Source organism: Meriones unguiculatus, chromosome 12 (assembly GCF_030254825.1).
Source record: "Meriones unguiculatus strain TT.TT164.6M chromosome 12, Bangor_MerUng_6.1, whole genome shotgun sequence".
NCBI lineage: Eukaryota > Metazoa > Chordata > Mammalia > Rodentia > Muridae > Meriones > Meriones unguiculatus.
This window is the reverse complement of record NC_083360.1, coordinates 77,121,385-77,139,067: the sequence shown is the minus strand read 5'-3', so window position 1 is coordinate 77,139,067 and position 17,683 is coordinate 77,121,385. Positions and strand designations below refer to the sequence as shown.

General features: G+C 41.2%; 1 protein-coding gene across 5 annotated transcripts in view; it reads right to left on the bottom strand.

Annotated features, from left to right (window-relative positions):
* Patj (PATJ crumbs cell polarity complex component) overlaps nucleotides 1-17,683 on the bottom strand; it is a 302,937-nt gene that overhangs the window by 236,202 nt on the left and 49,052 nt on the right. For all 5 annotated transcript variants that reach the window (XM_060365928.1, XM_060365925.1, XM_060365929.1 and 2 more), the window contains exons 15-16: nucleotides 8,187-8,321; nucleotides 87-248 (exon numbers count right to left, since the gene is read on the bottom strand). In XM_060365928.1, coding sequence (XP_060221911.1) covers nucleotides 87-248; nucleotides 8,187-8,321 — 297 coding nt within the window. The remainder of the gene's footprint in view (nucleotides 1-86; nucleotides 249-8,186; nucleotides 8,322-17,683) is intronic.

The following is a 17,683-nucleotide window of genomic DNA, read 5'->3' as shown; positions in this document are numbered from 1 at the left end:
GTGCCCCTCTGTAGATTGGCATGCCCTCCTTGGAGCGCCCCTGGTAAAAAGATACACACATGATAACCATACACAGCCCTTTATACCTCTGCCTCAAGAGGAGAAGGTTCCACAGTTCTCGGGTCATCAACTGAGGCTTCATCATCAAACAGCCGGCGACAGCAAACCAAGGTGAATGGTGGGGGCACTTCTTTCAGAAAGGAGACTGCTTCTCGGCGAGACTTCCCATAAAGCTGCACGCCATTGACCTAAGATGACAAGGGCTGTCAGCTGCGAACAGGTGCAAAAGTACAAAGCACCAAAAAGATGGCATTTCATTGTTCCTGTAAACAAAGCTCTTAAAACAAATCATATTATTTTGTTAATAATTTAAAAATCTAAATCTTGATTGAAAAACTTCAGGATGAATCTCGATTAAAATAGGGAGAATAAAGTATAAAATGTGTCAGGCAGCACTATTCCTGGGTGGCACACCTAATGCTTCACATCTCTGAGGTTTCTCCTTTAAATGCTCCAAAACTGTATTCTTCTGGCTTTCCTCCACTCCTCCTTAAAGGCACTGTCCCTGTCAGCCTCCTCACACACGCTCCCCTCCGTGTTGTCACTGTATGTCTTTTCACCTTGCATGCGTGAGCACATCTGATACTGAGCAGCTGGACTATACTCTCAGTCAGAGCACTGTTCTTCAGCGCCAGCATGCCAGAGCCTCACCTTAGCACACGCGTCTATGGGGAAACTGTCACCGGCACCACTTCCCTTCTTATACACTGCGTTAGTGCAGCATCACAGAAGTGCACAGTCCCCAACTTCACAGCAGTGTGCCCTCGCTTTCAAAAGGACACTTTTTCCTTGCTGATGATTACTCTGTATCACCAAATGTCATACATTTTGATAAGTAATTATACTCTGGACCAAGGATGATTTAGAAATCTAGACTGGAGATACTGGGATTTTCAAAGATGGTTTTAACTCAAAGTTCTCTCAAGTCTGTCTGTAAGTCGTTGAGAGAGACCTGTCAGCTAGTTCTAAAAACTAAAGAGGGAGGAACACACTCCAGCCAGCAACAGTCTCTTTGGATCTCTTCTGCCTTTGTACGAGGGTAAGCAGTAATTTAACAGGAGTGGCATTTCTGCTGTGGCACCAGTCTCTTGACAGAGTGGCACGAATGCTCAGGTAACTGGTTATACTGGGAGCTCCCTTTCCATAGATCTGCCACCGCACCAGGGAGAACGCACGACGCCGGGTTGCTGGAAGCACCCCATCAGCTGTGGGCAGTGCTTGGAGTCAGCTGTCCCTGGGAACCACTCTCAAGTCTATGCCTTGCCCAGCACTCAGCCACCAAGCCAGACACATCATCCCATCTCTTAATTATTCAGACACAGAATAAAAAACAGTAACAACAAAATCACTACATGGAGAATCTCTGTATCTCTCTTCCTCTCTGCCTCTTTCAGGTCATCATGACTTTCAAGGGGTTTGGGGAACAGCCCAGGAACAACAACAACAACAACAACAACAACAAAAAGCTGCCCCTTTACACAGAGAGGCAGGGAGCTATCATGGTCACATCATATATCAATACTAATCTATGAAATGAGCATAGAAAGCCCTAGAATCAACAGGACAGTAACCTCTACTAAATACTCAAGAGATACAATGGAAACAGAAACTTTAACCGTATACAATTATTAGTTTGTGCTTCAACAAATTAGAAAGTCAATGTTCAGGTTTCTATCTTAGGGTACCTTTAAATATTTATTTGGTTCATTATTTATTCATTTGAATTGTCTCCACTTATTACAGCAGTGCCTGGTAGTCCTCTTCACTACCTCCTGCTAAAAAGATTGGTCACATTTCCCATTACCAACTCCTAGCTAAGGGGATTTATGACTGCTGTAAATAGCTGTTCTGGGCTGAGACTTGGCATTGTCCTCTAACCCCAAAGCATACTTGTGTTTCTGGTTTTAAGCTCTAAGAAGTACATTAAATATACTGGGGGTGGGAGGGATAAAAATGAGGAAGAAGGAGAGAGGGCAAGAACAGGAGAGGGGCAGAGAGGGAGAGGGGACGAGAGATACCAACCAAAAGTTTATGTGGCCAACTTCAAAGTTGTTTTATGTGTACCTCTACTTACTCAAAAGTTTTATTTTAGAATTCACACTATTTCTCACAGTCCTTCAGCCTGAGACCTTCTTTTAAGTGCCATCAAATCTTAATCACGCAGACTTGCTGATTAGAAAATGAACATGTGAGCAGAGGCTTCCGGAGCACTGATAACAAAGCCAATCCTCCCTGTGACAGAAGCTTTAGTTTGCATGGATGGCAGCTTTTTAAACCTTCACAAACATACAGCGGAGGAAGATGAAGAAATCCGCTTTCTTACATGTTAAACAACATGCCCAGGGACATATGTAGGGATGCAGCAAATCCAGAGCCCAAGACACTTCTCTGCCTCTCAGTCTAGTCTTCTTTCTGTATCTCAAAATTTCTTTACAAGAAATCTACCCTTTAGATGTCAAACTACTGAGGCCATGAATAACGCTCAGGACAGAGGACTTGCCTCCCACACACAAGGCTAAACTGGCTCCCCAGCACTAAAGAATGAGGTGGAAGACACCCAGAGGCCCGCCTGCTGTGGAAGCAACTATGATGTACAAGTATGTAGTGGAGGGCTAGAAGAAAAAGAGAAACAGAACAGCTTGAGCACTATGACGAGACAGAACCTGGAAGGTAGAGAGGAGCAGCCTGATCTGAGTAGCCTGCTCTGCCACCCAAAGCCATGGTGAAGGAAGTCCCAGCCCCTGCTGCAGCTGAGGTCCATGCAGCAGCAGGGGTCTGTGCTGATATCTGGGGCTCATATTACCACTACAGACCATGTGGATGTCCCTGGGCTGGGCTGCCACCTGGGACACTCAGGAGAACTGGCCATGACCCTTGACAGCTGTAACTCTTAGAAGAACAGGCCCTGCACCGTGTCTGGGTCACACAGCAGAGCTGACCCTGGTGGTGACAAGTGCGCCAGCCCAAGGGCATGAGTACCACAGAGCTTGCCCTGGCCCTTGCTGGCTGCAGCATTGGGTGAGCTGGTCAGGGCAGTGCTAGAGAGCTGGCCCTGGTGGTGAGGGTATGCAAGAGCTGGTGAGCTGACCAACTCAGCTACCAACCAGGCCCAGACCCAGGCCTGGAGTTGGCCCATCTCAACATCTACGTCATCTATAAATTACTGGGGCACCTGAGGCTGATCATGCAGATCCAAAGCTGCAAAATCTCCATGACACAGGGCAACACCAGAATATACAAGAGGAATCTGGGTGAGAATCCAGTAGTGATAGTGTAGCAGAAGACGTAGGCCTCAAACAAGACCAGTGACTACTGCAGTTAACATTCAAAAGTCAACACGTGTGAACAAAAGGGTATACTATGTGATACATCACAGCTTCCACAAGGAGATGTTCTGGTTTTGTTTTTCATTTTTTGGTGTAGATTTGTTGGTGGTGGGTTCCCCCCACCCAGGGAAGGTTGCAAGGACAGAGAGAAACGAGAAAATGAGTAGGACTGGGCACATGCTGTGAAATTTACAAAGAATCAATAAAAAGTTAAAAATAGGAAAAGAAAACAATAAATGAGAAGAAAGTAGAACACATTTATGAAATTGTGTGATAATATAAAAAAGTCATTACAAATTCCTAACCCGGAATTTTTTACATCCCTTTTACAACACTGGGTTTTGAGGTTAGGGACCAAGGTATTCTAACCTTAGCTGAAGAACAAGAGGTCTGTTGGCGGGGCTGGGGGCCAAGGGGTGGATGAGTATGCAATGTTCAATCTACTCTAATCTATCCAACACTGCTCTAATAGCCACCACATACAAGTGCTTTATACTCTGGGTCACTGCATGTCACATGTTAAAAGTAGTCATTGGTAAACTTACCTGCATCCACCTTATCACCTAGAACTATAAAATTAACCAAACTGATTGTATTCCTTTTGCATCTCTCAGATATATCTTGTTTCTCAATAGCTAATATTACACATCACAGCAAAGGTCTCCACTCCACAGATTATTGTCTCAAAGCTGGCCATGCCTAGCCAATCAGGAAAGATAAGATTTTAGGATCAGAGACCATCAGCCATCATCAAAATTTATGGCACAAATCTTCCATATGCACCTCAAGGTCACTCTTGTCAGTGACCTAAAAATAACTACCTTTCCCCCATAAAGAAAGATGAACATTTGAAAAGTGGATATGTTTGACCCAACTTTAACGATACAGAACACACACACTCTTATCAAAATATCATGCTATCCCATTAATAGGTATAGCCTATTCAACAAATGATGCTGGTAAAACCTCATTTCTACTTGCAAAAGAATAAAATTAGACTCTTACTTTTAACCTTATACAAAAACCAATTCAAAATGACCAAAGACCTTAATTTCCAATATGAATTGCAGAAGAAAACACAGGAGTTAGGCTTCAAGGTACTGGGTTAGAAAAAAACTTTTTGATAGAATACCAATAGCATAGGACCAAAAGGCCAAGTGTCAACAAAGGACAACATCAAAATAAAAGGTTTGGGTAAAGCAAAGGAAATAAGCAGCATTGCAAAAGGGCCTAAAAAATAAGAGAACATCTTTACCAGCTAAACTTCAGACAAGGGGCTAATCTCCAAAACTGACAAAAAATAGTACATACTGAATGCCAAGGAAACTGCTCATTAACACAAATAAACTGTAGTGATGCTTTTCAAAAACAGAAACACCAATGGCCAACAATTGTTTTAAAAGCATTTAATATCCCTAAGTCATCAGGGAAATGCAACTTATAACTATGGAATGGCTATCATCAACATACAGACAACAACTGTTGAAGAAGATGTGGGTCATTCGCTTTTAATGGGGGAGCAAATTAACATAGCCATTGTCGAAATCAGTCTGAAGGGCTCTCAAAATTAAAAATAGAACCACCATGTGACCCCACTATTTCAATCTTGGGCAATACCCAGAGACTTGCATAGCCTATCAAAGAGATTTTGTACTCCCATGTTCATAGTTTATTCACTACAGCAGAACATAGTTGTCCAACAACAGGTAGATGGATAAGAAGAGCTGGTACATGTATAAGATGCAATACTATTCGGCTCTAAAGAAAAAAATGTACTCACAAAATTTGCAGGAAGATGGGTGGATTTAGAATGTATAATATTAAATGGGGTCACACAATCTCAGATTCTCTCTCCTATGAGGGATCTATGCAATAATACGTGTGTATACGTAAATAAATATATAGGTAGGTAGGTACAATGAACATACAGAAAGAAGAACAAAAAAGGCTATATATTAGGGGATAAGAAAAGACCAAATGTAGGCCACAGACACAAGTTATAATTCTGTCATAAGTTTTTTTTTGGTAATGGTTAAGTGCATAAAAATATATTCAATAGTAAAAATGTAAAATTCAATGTGAAGCTATATAGCTTAAGTTCCAACTGGCCATTCTATCTGTATAGGAATTTCCTGAGATGTATGGACTTGAGTCTGGTTAATTTCTGTGTATAATTTTGAATTCATAAGTGTTTTTAAATAATAAATGTTATAAATAAAAAACAAAATAATAATAAAAGCTAGTATTAATAGGAAGTAAGTTCACTATGAGAGGACACACCTAGCATACACAAGGTCCTGCGTTCAATCTCCAATACAAATAAGTAAGTAATAAGTAAATAAATAAATAAGCAAGCAATTTACTATGGTTTACAATAGAATTCTAAGCCTTGTCCTCCTATACTTAACACAGAAGTTTATTATAACTATTCATATCATTCAAAAATTCAAGTCAGCACTTCTCATTAATGCTGCTTTAGGTACACAAACACACTGCTTTACATACGTGACTACTAATTAACTGCAGGTGCATCCAACCTGTGTGTCATCCTTATCATTTCACTTTGATCAAACGTAAATTTTAGAAATGTCTAAAATAAGGAACCATGACTACCAGGTCAATTTATTAAACCCAACTTTGGTTTTAATGTGAAATATTCCCCTTTGTGTTTGAATGCTTGGTTTCCAGCTCGTAGGGGGTATTTTGGGAAGGTTCTAAAAACCATGAAAAGCTGAGACCTCACTGGAGGAAGTGGCTCAATGGTTATATACCTTGGTGGTGCACAGCCTGTCCCCATTTCCTGTTCAGTCTATGTGACCTTGACTGCAGATGCAAAATGACCATCTGTTTCATGTTCTGTCACTGCAGCCGCCCCACCATGATGGACTGTATCGCCTCAAACTGTAAGCTGTAATAACCTTATTATCTAAAAGGATTTATCATGACAATGAGAAAAGTAACTAACACACTGGGGACTCGTGTGGGTCCTAACTCTACAGCCCTTGGGTTGCCTAGACAGCACTTCATCATACAGCTCACACAGGATTCCACCTGCCTCTCTGCTTATCTGCTTAAGGGCCTCAGGAAACAGTGATGGAACAAACAAACAACCAGATGAGAGTTAGGGAACATGAGCAAAGGTACTTTGAAACCAGTTACAAAGTCAGTGCCACATTTTCTTCTTTGTAAGAAATGTTGGTTTCTGTGTGCTATGTTAGCAGTAGACCTTTCCAATCTAATTTAACCTATTCAGAAGGTTACTTTAAGGCAGAGTTGCTTAGAAGCCAGGTTATTAAACTGTGAATCACAACCCTGTATGTGTAACTGAAAATATCAATAGTAAAGGATTTCAAAATGTACAAAAAGTACCAATTAATTTAAAATTGAACATGTAACAAATCCAAGCTCTCTTCCCAGCAGTCCTTGCCCATGCTACATCACATGGTTGTGAACCTACAAAATGCCATGGACTATGCGTGCCACCATGCCTCACAAACACCAACAAGGATTGCCTAAAACAGTGGCTCAAAATGGAAACTATGCTCTCATTAGCCACAGTGCTTTTACTTATAGAAACAGAAAGTGTTGGCTGCGGATAGAGCTGAATGGGTAGAACACTAGCCTACCCTCCTGGAGGTCCCAGGCTCGATCTCTAGCATCACCTAAAATGAGAACTGGAAGCATGCGGACCCCAAATAGAATGGCTTAATTATTTTTCTGCCATCATTCCTCAGCCTGTAAATGTCAAAGTAGTATACAATGTCATCATATTACATTAAAATGTTTGATTTTTTTAAATTGCTGCTTGAATTGTTGGCTTGAGCATCATTAAAAATTGTTAAATGAATTTTGGCTTGAGATAAGGACATAATTTTTAACAATTTCTGAAACAGTCCTAAACATCTGCCATTTTGTACTATGTATTTAGGCAAAACAACATACTCAGTATTGACAATTATAAAATCCAAATATTGATCAGATCTGGAAAACACTGAAGACGCTCTGCTCCTGCCACATCAAAATCAGCCAAGATTCAGTTCTTTCTATTAAAAGTAAACGAACGGACATCCACCTCAGTATGCAAACTCGCTTTCATCTTTAATAAGTGGCAAAAACATGCTAAAGAATTAACTTAAAATAAATTTATGATTTATTCTCAGCAAATGTTTATACCCATTTTATAACTATATGTTACAGGGCTGGGTAAAACTTGCTCAGATGACAGAGTTCTGCCCCAAAACGGCCCTGGACTGACAGGAGACTTGATAGCCTGAGAAAGCCCATTAGAGGCAGCCCTACCGAGAGGAATCCCAATGGGACAATCCTAAAGCTACACACGAGCCTGATGTCGTTCAGTTCCAATCCTTACAGCAATAACAAACAGAACCTGAAAACAGATATGATGAGCAGCTGCCAACAAGAATCAGGGACCACGGGGCTAGAAAGCTGGCAAGGCGCTTAAGAGCGTCTGTTGCTCTTGCAGAGGACACCAGGTTAAATCCCCAGCACATGCACAGCGAATATACACATACTTGCAGGCAAAACGCTGATATACATATATCAAACTTTTATGTTAATCATTTAGACAAACATTCAAAAGATGCTCAAAGGCCTTAACAGCTAGAGAAAAATAAGTTAAAAAAAAAAGTTTTATCTACTGTATTACCCAGTAAGCTGTTGGTATTTCTCAGTATAAATGGCTCGTGTTACATTGGCATTAATGACACTGTCAATTGGTGAGCGCATGTTCCTGGAACTTAAAATTCTTGCCATGTATTTTTCTTCCCTTATATATTTTACCTCAAGAAGTTCATCTTCTGGCTGTAGCAGGTTCAGGGTATCCACAGGACCACCAGGAGCAACTGAAGAGATATAATGGTGCCCATCAAAGGAATCCACTTCCATACCGAGCCTCAGGGTGTGGATAGGCAGCAGCTGCGGAGGGCACACCACATGATATCAACACAACAGGGCAGGACAGCTGTTCATCTACCCCATCAGGTGTCAGGTAGACACTGAAGCCCCACCTCTTAGAACCAGTAACTAAAATCCTAAAAGAAGACAATTCAGGGAAAGGAAGCAGTAAGTAAAGTTATGAAATTATTGCTCACCCTCTTCTCCTGTGGCTTCCTTTCAGGTTCTGAGAATGGATAGGAGTCTTCCTTCAAGTCCAAGCTCCAGGTCCCCCACCCTTCTTCTGTCCACCTCAGAATATCTTGTCTCCCCTTTATTATCTATTCAGTCTCCACTTATACTTTACTGCCAATGTAAGGAAACTTCTAGGAATCCCAAGTTAGTGAGCATCCAAGTGAGGTCAGGCCCACCTGAACTCATGTCAGTCTCAGCTCCAACACAATGTGTTTATAATTCTGATCTTTCTTTTACCTGGGCTGGGAGTCAAACTCAAAATGGTAGGCAAGAGCTCTACCACAGAACTATAGCTCCAGTCTTGGTTTGTTGTTTGTTTGTTTGTCTGTTTGTTTGTTTTCTTAAAGACAGGGTCCCATGTAGCATAGGATGGCTTCAATTCACAATCCTCTGGTTTTAACCTCTCAAGTGCTACAGGTAGGCACCAGCGCACCCACATATAACTCTGTTTCCTTGGTTGCCCCAGAACAGTACCAGGCACTGAAAATGACTCCCTGGATGTATGCTGAACTAGTGTCTAACAGACACCTCTTCCTATTCAGTCAGATTTCATAAGAACATTTCTGATTTGCTCTGGGATTGCTTCTGTTAATTTTGAAGAACAGTGTGGGCTAAGATATGAGTCAATGTCAAAAGATTCAGTGTCAGAAAGATGAGTATCTTAGCTGCATTTATCTTTGTTGACTACAGAACTCTGGGACATTCATTAAGCTTAACTTTGAAGGTGGAAACGATGACTCCTCATAGTGGTCTAAACACAAATGTGGTTCTCTGTATTAACAGTTCATTTACCTACAAACAAGGGCAACCTCTACTTATTCTAGACAAGGAGACAGTCCTCTCCAGGTAGCAGTGTAGCCCCAACATGGCTTTTCCTGTGGTCTTCCCTGTTTCCTATGAAGCCTCATCTCTGAGCTACTTCCTGTCACTCATCTGGTTCCAAGTCCCCAGAGTTGCCCAGGGCTTGTTTCAGTCACCAACAAGAGCCATGCGGAGAAACGGCAAGCAATCCAGCTAGCTAATAGTTCACAACAGGCACAAGGGACTTCTGGCCGCAGGCTAGCTTTCTGAAAAGAGTCTAACTCAGCAAGTCTTCTGAAGTGCTGTAGCACCCAACATGAAGGGTTAGGTTGCTGGTACTGTTCTCCCTGTCTGATTTATTTCTCACTTGCTGCCATTCCACTTTTTTGTGTAGTCACTACCCAAATTGTGTAGGAGCTCATGCAACTCAAGACTCTCACATAAATATTTCTAGAGTAAGTTTCCCAATCAATCCACGAGCACTGCCTTCCCTTCCTTTGTGTGCCAGACACCACGAGACAAACCATATCCTGTGGGGAGCTGGATTTATCATGCAAAGAATTATAAAAGCAGATTGTTCAGCTGAGTGTGGTGGCACATGCCTGTAATCCTAGCACTCAGGAGGCAGAGGCAGACAGATCTCTGTGAGTTCGAGGCCAGCCTGGTCTACGCAGCAAGTCCAGGACAGCCAAGGCTACACAGAGAAACCCTGTCTCAAAAACACACACACACACAAAAGCAGATTGCTCAATTTCCAGAAATTCTGAAAGCCAGTTGTCAAATATAGCCATATTTGAAATTAAGTTGTATAAAGTTTCAATTAAATGATATTTAAAATAAATTTAATAAATATTCAAAGTCATCACTTCCTAATTATTTATTATTTTATTTCCCTGAAGTAATATATTTCTATATGACATAAATATTCCAGGGAATAGCAATCAGGTGGACAACTGAGACAAAGTGGCAAATGAAATGGTTGGTTTGTTTAGTTGCCAAATACAGAGGGGACAGATCTTGGCCCTGCAGAGGAGCCTGTATCAATAATGTGATGTTTGTGAGCTGTTTTCCAATTCTGTCATCAGCGATGCCACTTTGGCAGCCTGGAGCTGGCCAGGACAGAGTATTTATGCCACAGATATGGGTAAATGCTGAAAATAGGGATGGTTTCTTCCTCTTCCTGAGAGCTAGACATTTACTATTACATCACTGACCAACCATAGGTCCAGCTTATACTTATAGGTTATACACTGCATGCAAGGAAGTGAACAAGAAATCCAAGGTGGGTGAAAGAAACCCCCATGGCCTTCAGAACTAGCATCCACTGTGGTATAAAGAAAGCAATGTCTGAGTGAACAATAAACCAGCCAACAGGCAGCATGATTCCAATGAGCCTACAGAGTAAAGACTGCAGAAAAATGCAAGCAAGTGTAACTGCTAGTGACAAGCAAGTGGGTACTAACTCAGTAAGCACTGCAAAGAGATGCTCTAGATCTTAACTTAGGAACAACTGGTGGCAGCCATTCTGTAAAACTGGCCAGGTAGGTGCAGAGAGAAAGAGACTTGTGAGGGGAAACTTGAATGATAAAGTAAGTCAGCACTATGAACAGTCTTGGGGGGGGGGGGTATTGTCAAAGGTCAACAAAAGGGTAACTATTAAATCTTGTATGTGAACAAATGAGTTGATGGTGTGGTGATTATGTCTACAAGAAAATAACCACCCAATACATTTAAAAGCATTTCTGTCCATACTCAGAAACCCTTACTACATAGCCCATCAAAGGTAAAAGCATAAAAAAGATAAAACAAGGGACGTGTTTCTAATCTCCCTTCTAGTCCCCTCCATCTATTGATCTATTCAACTAGTGGATTCCCATCCCCCACATCTGGGGGACACTGAAGTCAAGAACAGACTAGGCACTGAGGACCAGGAGAAACTCACTCATGGCATGCCTGGCTCCACATACAGGGCTGCGTCCTTTACGGCTACTTTTTCATACATCTATAAATGCCATATGCTCTCTAGAAAACTTAATCTGCAAACAAAATACATGCTTCATCTTCAATCATAATGAACCAGAAATGATGTTTACGAAATCTGTCAATCTGGGGGAGCCTACCTATTATTAGTTTTGAATCTAAACTGGAATACAGCTGGGTTTCTGGGCTGTCACGTTCCACTGCTGCAGGCTTCTCTGCAGGAGCAGAACTGTTTAATTACCTGTCCCATCTGCATTTAGCAGCCAAACAAATCAGCCATTTCATCTGTCTTTTAGTTGTCCATCCCTTTGGTACACTGAGTTCTTAGGCAGAGCAGAAAGTGCTAAAATGACATGAGTGGGAGCAGCAGATGATTGATGGCTTCACACAATTCCTTATCATGTTTTTTGGTGCTTATTCAATTTGGATTTCCTGGGTCCTACTGAAATTGACAAAGCTAATGAGCGGTGGGTTTCTCTTGATACTGACATGACAGGTAAAGGGTATTAATAAGGAAATGTATGTATCTGAGGAAGGTGTGACCAATGGGTATACTATCAATGTTAAAATGACACAGGAAGATGAGATTGAGAGGGCTGGAGCCTTCAATCCAAAGTAAAGCGGCCTATCAGGAAGCAAACTACAGTTCAGGCATTGGCTAAGACCTCTACATTTAGGATCCTAAAACAAGACATCCAAATGCTCAAGTAGAAATATGCTATTGCTCCAGGGGAAAAAAATTTCTGGAAAGGACTGCTTCAAGAAGGTGTCAATAGGCTGGGGGGAAGATATTTCCAAAAACCACTGAACTCAAAATAACACAGAACAGAACAGAAGGAACCGCAGGGTTGGTTCTCATCATCTGCATATACACACTAAGGGAAAGTATTACCCATTCATGTCCAAAAGTAGACAGTTGCTAAATTTAGTATAAGCAAAAACCAAATAGTCCAAAATGAAGGCTACATCTCTTGGAAGATGTTCCATTCCCTCAGAAGTCATGCAAACAGTCAACCCATCCAATAAAGCAGCACTTACTCAGTATTGGATGATCTCCTCTAAAATTTTAATTTCAAATATGCAGAAATATATACTATGTTAACGTGTACTGGCAATTCTTTTCACCTTCCTTATACAAGGCAAGCACCAGGTGCCCTCCATTATTGTAGGCATCATTTGTCTGGCCCATGCAGTGTCTGAGTTTTAACCCATGAGCTAACACTGTATCTCATTCTCTCCTATCTTTTATCTTTTATCCTATTTTTTATTCTAGGCAGAATTTCCTCTGCCTAGAATATCCATTTGGATTTTTTTTCTAAATGCATTCTTGAAAATATTGCTCAAATGGCATTATGCATTTTTCATCTGTCTTAAGGAAGTACCACCTCCTTCCCTGCACATGCATAAAGCATTTTAAAAATATTCCAGGGTCATTTGTAACACAGAAAGGAGAGGATGAGGTTAAAATTCCTTCCAGGAGAGGCTAGAGGGATGCTCACTTTAAGAACACAGACCGCTCTTACAGAGGAGCCAGGTTTGGTTCCCAGCACACCTATGGTGGCTAACAACCATCTATAACTCCAGTTCCAAGGAAGCCAACGCCCTCTTCTGGCCTCCATGGGCACTATACATATATGGTGCACTGACATACATGAAGGCAAAACACTCATACACAAAATAAAAGTAAGCTACATTTGAACAAACTAAAAAAGATCTCCTCCAACTTGAGAATCACAATTCTGCTGAAAGAGAACAAAATAGGGCATACGTTCCTATGTAAAGACCCAGAGCAAGTCCTTGCAGCAGTTACACACTTGCTTGTCACTAGCACAGATCAGTGCATTTCTCAAATCTCTTAAGTGTATAACAACACAGAGACACTCAACTGATCAGTGTGACGAGGTTAAGGAACTGAGTGCTCAACCTTTAGTGGCATGGACACATCACATTCCTCCCCCAAAGGCACGAAGATCTTGGAGAAGGCAAAACGGAAAGACTGTGAGAGGCTGAAGCAGTGGATCTTTTCACAGAAGCCACATTTAAACACAGCAGGGCAGTGACATATACAAAGTCCTAATAATTGTGATAATGTGCATAAGATCTGCATAAACTTAAGCCAGACAAAAATCCCAACGTAACTGAGGAGAGGCGAGCATGAAATCTTACCACTAACTAAGGAGCTAATGCCATTTAACAGTTGCTGGAGAAGGAAAATGAAGTTTTCTTTGATGGAAGGACCTCTGGTTGGCCAAGCACAGGCCACAGCAGGCTCTAGTAGCAGTGTTTGGGCACTCAAGCTGGACTCAGTGAGAGGGAGAGGAAAAAGCAGCAGTAGCAACAAACTTGAATTTCTGTGGGTAGAGGTGGGGGTGGATCTAGATGGAAATTGCATGGGTAGTTGAGGAAGGGTTAATATGATCAAAATGCTTTCACTGTAGGAAATTTTCAAAGAATAATTTTTTTTTATTTAAACACATGAAAAAGAATGATACAGGCTTAGAATATACTAACTCATGATGTGTTTTCTAATTCTTCTACTTACTAGTAGATTTTTAGAGATTTCTTTGATGGTGGTAGCTTTATTGCTTTGTTTTGTTTGAGGTAAAGTATCATGTATCTTAAACTAATCTTAAACTCACTATATATAGCTGAGGATGTCTTTGAACTTCTGATTTTCCTGCTTCTACCTCCTATGTGCTGGAATTACAGGCATGCATCGCCATACCCTGTCCACGTGGTGCAAGGACCTGAATCCACGGCTTCGTGAATGCTAGGCAGACAGTTGAGCAACACAACTACACCCCTACCTCTTATTTTGTTTTGGCAGGGTTTTAGTTTATTTTACATTACTTTCTAAGAATGGCCTACCTCCTTCTTGTCTGAGGATAGAATAGGCGTCCATCAATTCAACTAGCTGCATATAAACTCTGGAAAAATACTTTGCCTATCATATGTGTAATTTCTCCATACAAAAAAATGAGAAAAGTATGCTGCAGACCAGGAGAAAAAACAATTTTTAAAGCAGAGATCTGACCCAGGTGTTGGTATAATGTTCTTGTAGAATGTATACAATTTTCCCTTGTTCATTCAAATGTTGACTTCTCTACCCCACTACCTGGTTTCAATCCAGACATTGCATTGTGATGTTTATTCTAAGCATCACCTGCCTCAAATTTGTATAAACATTTGTTCTCTGTATTGTCAATAAAACAACCAGCCCCAGTGCTGAGCAAGGAAGAGAATAGGGTGGGATATCCTGGTCCAGAGGGGAGGAGAAAGAACCAAGTGGGAAGGTTGGAGAGGAGAGATGGAGAGGAGAGGACTTGGAACCACCAGGAGAGATGAACCAGACCTAAGAAATGACTAAAAGCAAGTATAATGTGGGAAATCTGAATGGGAGGAAGCTATGCAGGCTGGGAGGTTTAAGATAGAGTAATCATTGCCCAGCACTGTACTCTAGGTTAATTAAATAAATCCTAGTCTCTGAGTGGTGATTTGGGTATAGATATGCTGGATTAGGAATAACCGCTGTTTAACTAAAAGATAAATCAATAATAAATATTAATAATCAACAACACCCAGGTGACAGCATGGCGGTACTACAGCAGCCTCTACAGCAGCCACAAAAGAGCCCAGAATATCTGCCACATTAAAGTGCTTGCTCACTACAGAGGGAGGGAAAAACCACATGTTTATGTTGGCTGGCTCAGGAAATCTATTCAAGAGGGAACAGAGTGAAATCTGTTCATCTGTCCTGTCTAAGCAGGAGAACTGGGCCTCTCTTTCTGTTTCTCATAACCAAGGTATTAATGATGCTCACTGATATTACACTGGACACCCAACAGAAAGTCATAAAAGGAGGCTAATGTTTCTCCTTAGAGCACTGTGATCATCTTAATAGTAAACACTTGCCAAGAAAGCCACCGCTAAAAGTGCATGTATCCCAGATGCGGGAAAACCACACTGGTGTCATGATTTATAGCTTCCTAGGAGTAGGGTTACTAATGCTCAAGGCTCTACAAAGAGCATCTACCTCACAGGAAAATGTTATCTATTGTCACAGGCTGTCAAGCCTGAAGATCTTGCATCAGTCAGCAAGGTTAGCTATAGGGAGGTGTTGGAAGGTGCCTGGTGATCTGTATTTAATGTTAATTACTGGCCCCAAGATCTTGTCCCTGCTCAGAGGGCACTTTCTCACGTATATGTGTCCTTGCTGTGTAAACCTTGCTCCACCTAATTTAAAGCTGATAGTTAATAAAAAATGCTGAAGCTTGGGGTTTGGCAGAAGGGAGGTAGAGTTTGGGGTTCATAGGCTGGGGTCAAGGGACTAGAAGAGGCGAAGGGATGGAGGATCAGAGGAGAAGAAAACAGATCTGCACCATGGGTTAGCAGGGGAAAGGAACACATGGCTGGATCCGTGTGGATGGAGGAGATGGAGAACATTAATAAAAATTTTGGGACCATGGATGGGAGGAAGCTTGAAATTGGGGCTGGAAGGTAAAGTTAGTTTAGAGGGTTAATAACTGCAATGCACCAGGTAAAGGCTATTTTATAAAATACAGTAAGTATCTGTGTCTTTATTTGATTGATAGCAAGTTAGAAAATACTGTGGTAATAATTATAGCCTAATAATAGACATTTATTAGGCCATACCTTTTAGATTTAGCACAGCGGGGAGGCAACCATCTAAAGAAGCCATAGGCTGGTAACACCTGCTTAGTCTCCCAACTCCCTATCCTGATGAACTGTAGACAGGTAGAACCTGGCCCTCAGACCATAACACCCACCTGGTTCAAACCTTCCATCACTGTCCATTGGTATCTTGGACAAAGTCCATGCCTACCACTCTGCATTCCCCAAACGCCTCAGTTAACATTTCCCCACTGTTAAGTTTGACCCAGATCCACTGAACAACTTTTATTCTTCCCACATGCTAGTCTTTTGCCACAGTAGGGCTGTTGCTCAGTTCCCAGCCTGCCACATTCTTCTTTTCAAGACCGGGTTTAGACATTCCCCGACTCCCTGTCTCCAAAGTGGCCTCTTCTAAATCTGCTGACCATATGGAAGAAAAAAAACAGAATAGAGGTCACCAGAGAGAATAAATAATGGGTGCCAATGGGAGAAGAAAGCCCAACGTTCCACAGCACTAGGTTAACTAGAGTATTTAAAAGAAAAAACAAAAAACAAAAAAAAACAAGCCAGTGGAGGGTCTGGAGAGATGGCTCAGCAGTTAAGAGCATTTTCTGTTCTTTAGAGGACCAAGGGCCTATGTCAGCACCCAAATGGCAGGTTACAACCACCTGTTTCTAAGGAACCAACACCTCTCCTGTCTATACAGGCTCTTGCACAGAAACGTATCCAGACATACATACATACTCACATAAAAATAAATTTTAAAATAGTCCCAGGAAAGGATCGAAGATTCCCAACAAAGAGAAATAAAAATATTTGGGAAATTGAAACGTCAATTACTTTGATTTGATCATTATATACTGCATATATATGTACACACACACACTCCAGAAATAAAAATATTACACATTAATTGAAAAAAAAACACAAATTATTATTGTAAGAAAACAAAGAGGAGGGGCTGGAGAGATAGCTCAGCAGTTAAGGGCACTGACCAGAGGACCTGGGTTCAAATCCCATGACCACATGGCAGCTCACAACTGTCAGTACCTCCAAGACCTGACACTCTCACAGACATACATGCAGGCAAAACACCAAAACACATAAAATAAAGGAAAAAGAAAATTAAAAAGAAAAGAAGAAGAAGATAACCACTTTCTCAAAGATAGGTGAACAAGAAGACTTTGAAAAACTACATATATTAGTTTTAATTTCCCTAACCTTGCTGTTTATTCTGAGCCTTAGGACATATACGTTCCATGGAAGAAATTGTACTTTTTTACATCTAAAACATAAAAGTTTTCTTGAAATACAAATGGCAGAGTGGCAGCAGCAGGAAACTAGTGGGGCACCAGCTCTGAGCTGCCTTGCTCACACTTCCCTGGGCTATGCAAGACATATTTGGCAAGTAGAATTCTACTGAGTCATGATGGACTGGGCTTTTTCCCTTGTTTTTGTTTATTTGTTTGTTTGTTTGTTTAACGGAGTATACAACATAATGGGTTTCATTGTGGCACTTCTTTTCTTTTCGGGTTTCCTATGAATCCCAGCTTAGCCTGGAACTGAGGCAATCTTCTATACAGTCTTCCTACTTAAATTATCTTTCATGTCGCCTTTAAAAATCTACAAACTAAAACTTTGGAAGAATGAAACAAAATAATAATAACGTAGTCTTGCCAAGTTCTGTTCACCCTATTTCTTCACTTGCAGCAGTTAGTGCAAATGATCTTTTGCCT